Source organism: Alligator sinensis, unplaced genomic scaffold, assembly GCF_000455745.1.
Source record: "Alligator sinensis unplaced genomic scaffold, ASM45574v1 scaffold1801_1, whole genome shotgun sequence".
Lineage (NCBI taxonomy): Eukaryota > Metazoa > Chordata > Crocodylia > Alligatoridae > Alligator > Alligator sinensis.
The window spans coordinates 364,651-368,941 of NW_005842608.1; the positions used below are offsets into that span (position 1 = coordinate 364,651).

Here is a 4,291-nt window from a genome sequence, read left to right on the forward strand (position 1 = left end):
GCTCTTGAAACGCGTTGCTAGCACGGCTTGCTCTTCTGCTCCCCGAACAGAGAGATCATCGAGCTGGTGGCCTGGGTTATGCCGGTGTACATCGCCTTCCACCTGTTTGAAGCTGCTTGTGTGAGTGCCCCTTCTCTCTCCCACGTGGCGGCACGTGTCCCGGGCGGGTGGTGGAGGGGTCGGGGCGGTTCCCTCTGCTAAAGGCTAGCACCGCAAGCAATCTCAGGCTGGCAGATGGACAGAGAGGGAGGACTGCCTCGGAGGTAACGGGAGAGACCGGTCCAAGGGGAACTCCTTCAGAGCAGGGCTTGGAGTCGACCCACGTGGAGGGAAGATGAAAGCCTGGGGAGAGGAGGCAAGGCTGGGAACATCCAGTCCCTGCAGGGTTGCGATGGGTTCCCGGTGAGCCCGAGACAGCTGGGAGCGCAGAGGAAACTCGTAATAACTAGTGAGCGTCCCAGCTGCCGGGCGCTTGGTTAGGGGCTGCAGGCTCTCCCGGGGCATGGCTGGTCTATAGGAGCCACCAGCTGCCTGGTGGCAGCTCAGCCTCGAGGCGGCACGGGCTTCACCCCTGCGACGAGCGTCTCAGCGGGGTTTGACAGGGATCCGTGAAACCCAACAGCAGCACGTGGCCAGCCTGGACGGGCGCTGGGGGCTGCGTGGGGTCAGGGCTCTCACGGCCCCGCCACGTCCTCCCCGCAGTGCACCGCCGGCGGCGTGCTCCGGGGCTCGGGCAGGCAGAAGTTCGGGGCCATCCTGAACGCCATCGGCTACTACGTCGTGGGCCTCCCGGTGGCGATCCTGCTGCTCTTCGTGGCCCGGATCGGGATCATAGGTACAACGGCCAGAGCGGAGGGCAGAGAAAGGGCACCCCGGCACCCCCAGCGACGGGCAGGAGACGAGAGCAAAAAGTTCCCGGCTCGGACACCTCCAGCTGCACCCCACCGCCGGGGCTGCTGTTGTAACAGCAGAACACGTGTCTCTAAACCCCGCCAGAGCCGGCGCAGCGCCCCGTCTGCAAGGTGCAGAGCTGGGGCAGGTGTATCATTGGGCAGCCCCCTTTGTGGGCACGTATCCAGCACCCACTGAAATGCCCCTTGCAAGCCACGTTTGGCCCTGGCCCCTTTCCCCTCCTCAAAGCAGCGTGCCCCAGCGCCCACCCCTCCTCTAAGCCACTCTCGAAACCCCACCCGTCTTCCATTTCCCTCCAGCCTCCAAAAACACAATCCCAAACCCATCTCCGCCCCACCCCTGCAGCCTGACAACAAGCCCACCTCTTCCACCCACCCAAATATAGCCCCTTGGCTCCGCGCAGGCCCCCACTGCAACACTGATTTCCTTTGAACGCCCCCACCGTCACGCCTGCACGCAACCACGCGTACCCCATCCGGGCTGGCCTGGGCGGAGAGCGCGCAGGAGGCCTCCGAGCGGTCCGGGCTGCTCCGGGACACTGCCTGGCTGGGCTGCAGGTCGAGTCCGGATCGTCCTGCCTCCCTTGGGAACCTGCTTACAGCAACCTCAGCTGGTCAGTACAGGCGCGAAGGCCTGGATGGTGCGACGGGCCATGGTCGCTAGGTGGCAGCCTCAGGCTGCTCCTGCCCAGGTACAGCCCAAGTAGCAACCTGTTGCCCCCCTCACCTCCAGCATGGCCCCAGGTTTGCAAGGTCAGGAGGTTTTGGAGCCGTGTCCAGGCGCCGACTGCACCTGGCTAACCCCAGCCTTTTCTCCCCAGGCCTCTGGCTCGGCATGCTGATCTGCGCCTTCATCCCCTGCAGCTGCTCCATCGCCTACATCGCACGGATGGACTGGAGGAAGGCCTCCGAGGAGGTACCGGGGCTCTCGCATCACTCCCGTCACTGCTGAGCGCAGGCAGGGGCCAGAGCACGCCCGCACCGTGGGCCAGAGAGAGTTGTGGCTGTGAGAAGGGCCAAGACCGGGCAGGGGCCCTGGCCAGTGTCCTGTGCCAGATCAGTGATGGGTGGCCTGGCTGTGAGGGGAGATCAGGGGCTTTTACCTTGTGTGGATCCAGCTCGTTTTACACACACACTTGCTCCGCTCCGCAAAAGCTGGGTGAAGTCCCAGAGGAATCAGCGGGGAGGTTTGCAGCAAGCCGGTGCCCAGAAGCAGGGCCCAGCGAGGCACGGCGGGCTCCCCCTCGCCCTGCTCAGAGCTGCACAGATGCAGCGGCCAGGCTGGCAGACCCTGGAGCCGCCAAGCCCAGGAGAGGCACCGGCCCTGCTCTGCCAGGCACCGGCCAGGACACACGGGGAGCCTTGGCCGCAGCACGGACACTCGCTTCTCATCCGCCGCAGAGCAGAACGGCTCGAAATCCACGGCACGTCTGCCAGCGACCCGGGCTCTCGCGTGCTAGTCCAGCCACACACCGCTTATTGAGTCCCTCAGGGGCACAGTGAAGGCGGCAGTCGGGATAAAACACAGTCTAAACCTCTCCCCGCCCTTCAGGCCTGGCCCTGCTTGCACGGATGTGCTGCAAGCACCCACGCAACCTACAGGTTCACGCTCCTTTGGGATAACGATCCCGGCTGCCCGCCATCATCCCGAGGGGAAGCCAGCACGTTTGAAGCGTGGCCATCACTCGGTAGGACAAACGCGCTTTCCTTGCACCTCTCCCCCTAGGCTCAACAGCGGGCAGGCGTGAGCCAGCAGACGGCTGAGGATTTGAACACGGCTCCCATCCCTTCCAAGCAGGCTCCCCTCCCAGGTATGGGACAAGCGTGGCTGGTAACCGGGCAGCGTGGCTCCACCTGCCCACTCAGATCCCATCTCACTCAATGTTCATTTCATGAGAGGCCATTCACAGCAGCGCCTTAAAACGCCTGCTCTTCTGGCAGCCCCGGCAGGTTGTGCGTGGACGGGAGAGGAGCTTGGGTGAGGCTGTTCATGCAGCAGGCAGGAGGAGGGTTTCCGTGTTTTCCCCAGGAAGTTGTGCTGGGAATCAAAATACGAAGTGGGGGATAGGGGCCCTGGGGGCAGATTCAGCTTTGGGCAAGCCGATAACCCCCACGCAGCGGAGGGGGCTGCAGGGGGCTTAGAATAACTAATGCACTGTGAAGAGCAGAGAGGGCAGCAGGAGCCCCATCCCCGCCTGCTCTCGCGGACGACGTCGGGAAGGCGAGCTGAAAGGGCTTGCAGGGCTGTTCTTGCAGTTTGGGGAGGAGGGAGAAGCGGCTGCTCTCGCTGCGGGAAGCCGAGTACAGGGGGAGACAGGGGCCCTGGGAGAGGCAGAAACCCCACGCAGGGAGCAGGGCGGTATGAGCACCGATGCAGGCAGAGGCCCTGGAGAGGAGCGTCTCAAAAGCTCAGCAACCCCACAGCCCCTGCTCCTGAACCCACCCGCGTGCCCCAGGCGGGAGGTTACCTGCAGTAGCCTCCTGCCCACATTGCGTTCCAGGGGAGGCCGGGGCCCAGAACGGCGTCGTCCTGCTTGGCTTCACTAAGCTCGAGGGGCCGAGGCTCCAGGAAGCTGCTCCTGCGCGCACGCCTGCGGCCGAGGCTCTGTCTGTGAAACAGCTCGTCCTCCGGCGCGGGCTGGCAGTCGCTGCAGCCATTGCCGTCCTCATGCTCGGGGTGGCTGTAAGGGTCACGACTGCTCCCCACTGAGCAGGCTGGCCCAGAGACGGGGACTGGCGCTGAGCGCGCAGGGAGATCCCTTCCAACTCGCAGCCGGGAGCACACGGCGCCCAGGACTTGTCCAAGCAAAGTGGGGAGTCTCTATTTAACAGAAGATGGCATCTGACCTGAGCTAGGAGCTGCTGTCCAGGGGATTGTCTGCCTGCTATGAACGGGGATCTGATCCAACCGCTGGCAACACCCGAGTGGACAGAGCCAGGGCTGGCGAACCCTGTCACCACCGACTTCGCGGCAAGATGTGGGGCGGCACTAACTGCACCGTCCCACACTGGCGCAGTGACAACCCGTTGTTTAGCGATGAATAAACCCAGCCACCAAGCTCCTGCCTGCCTGCAGCGCCTTTGGTTTGCAGCTCACTTTAGGGCCTGCCTGGAGTCTTGGTCCCTCAAGCTTAGACACCAGCTTGCAGGGCTGCTCCGTAGCGGGGAGTCAGTGCAGGCCACTGCCTCGGCCTCCGCACGTGTGGAGGCAGACAAGCATATGCAGGTCTGAGCCTCAGTGTTTCAAAAGTAGAATTTCCTCGACTGGCTCCCTCCCCGCCAGGCACTGAGGGGGCTAAAGAAATGAATTCAACTTAAGCCCTGGGGGGCGGGGAGGTATTCATAAAACTTGCCCTCTTATATGGGAGGGCTTAAATAGG

General features: G+C 63.6%; 1 protein-coding gene across 3 annotated transcripts in view; it reads left to right on the forward strand.

Annotated features, from left to right (window-relative positions):
• LOC102371161 (multidrug and toxin extrusion protein 1-like) overlaps positions 1 to 3,971 on the forward strand; it is an 11,686-nt gene extending 7,715 nt beyond the window's left edge. For all 3 annotated transcript variants that reach the window (XM_006033126.2, XM_025214833.1, XM_025214834.1), the window contains 5 exons: positions 51 to 120; positions 703 to 835; positions 1,733 to 1,827; positions 2,638 to 2,722; positions 3,413 to 3,971. In XM_006033126.2, coding sequence (XP_006033188.2) covers positions 51 to 120; positions 703 to 835; positions 1,733 to 1,827; positions 2,638 to 2,722; positions 3,413 to 3,621 — 592 coding nt within the window. In that variant the 3' untranslated portion in view covers positions 3,622 to 3,971. The remainder of the gene's footprint in view (positions 1 to 50; positions 121 to 702; positions 836 to 1,732; positions 1,828 to 2,637; positions 2,723 to 3,412) is intronic.
• The last annotated feature ends 320 nt before the right edge of the window (positions 3,972 to 4,291 follow it).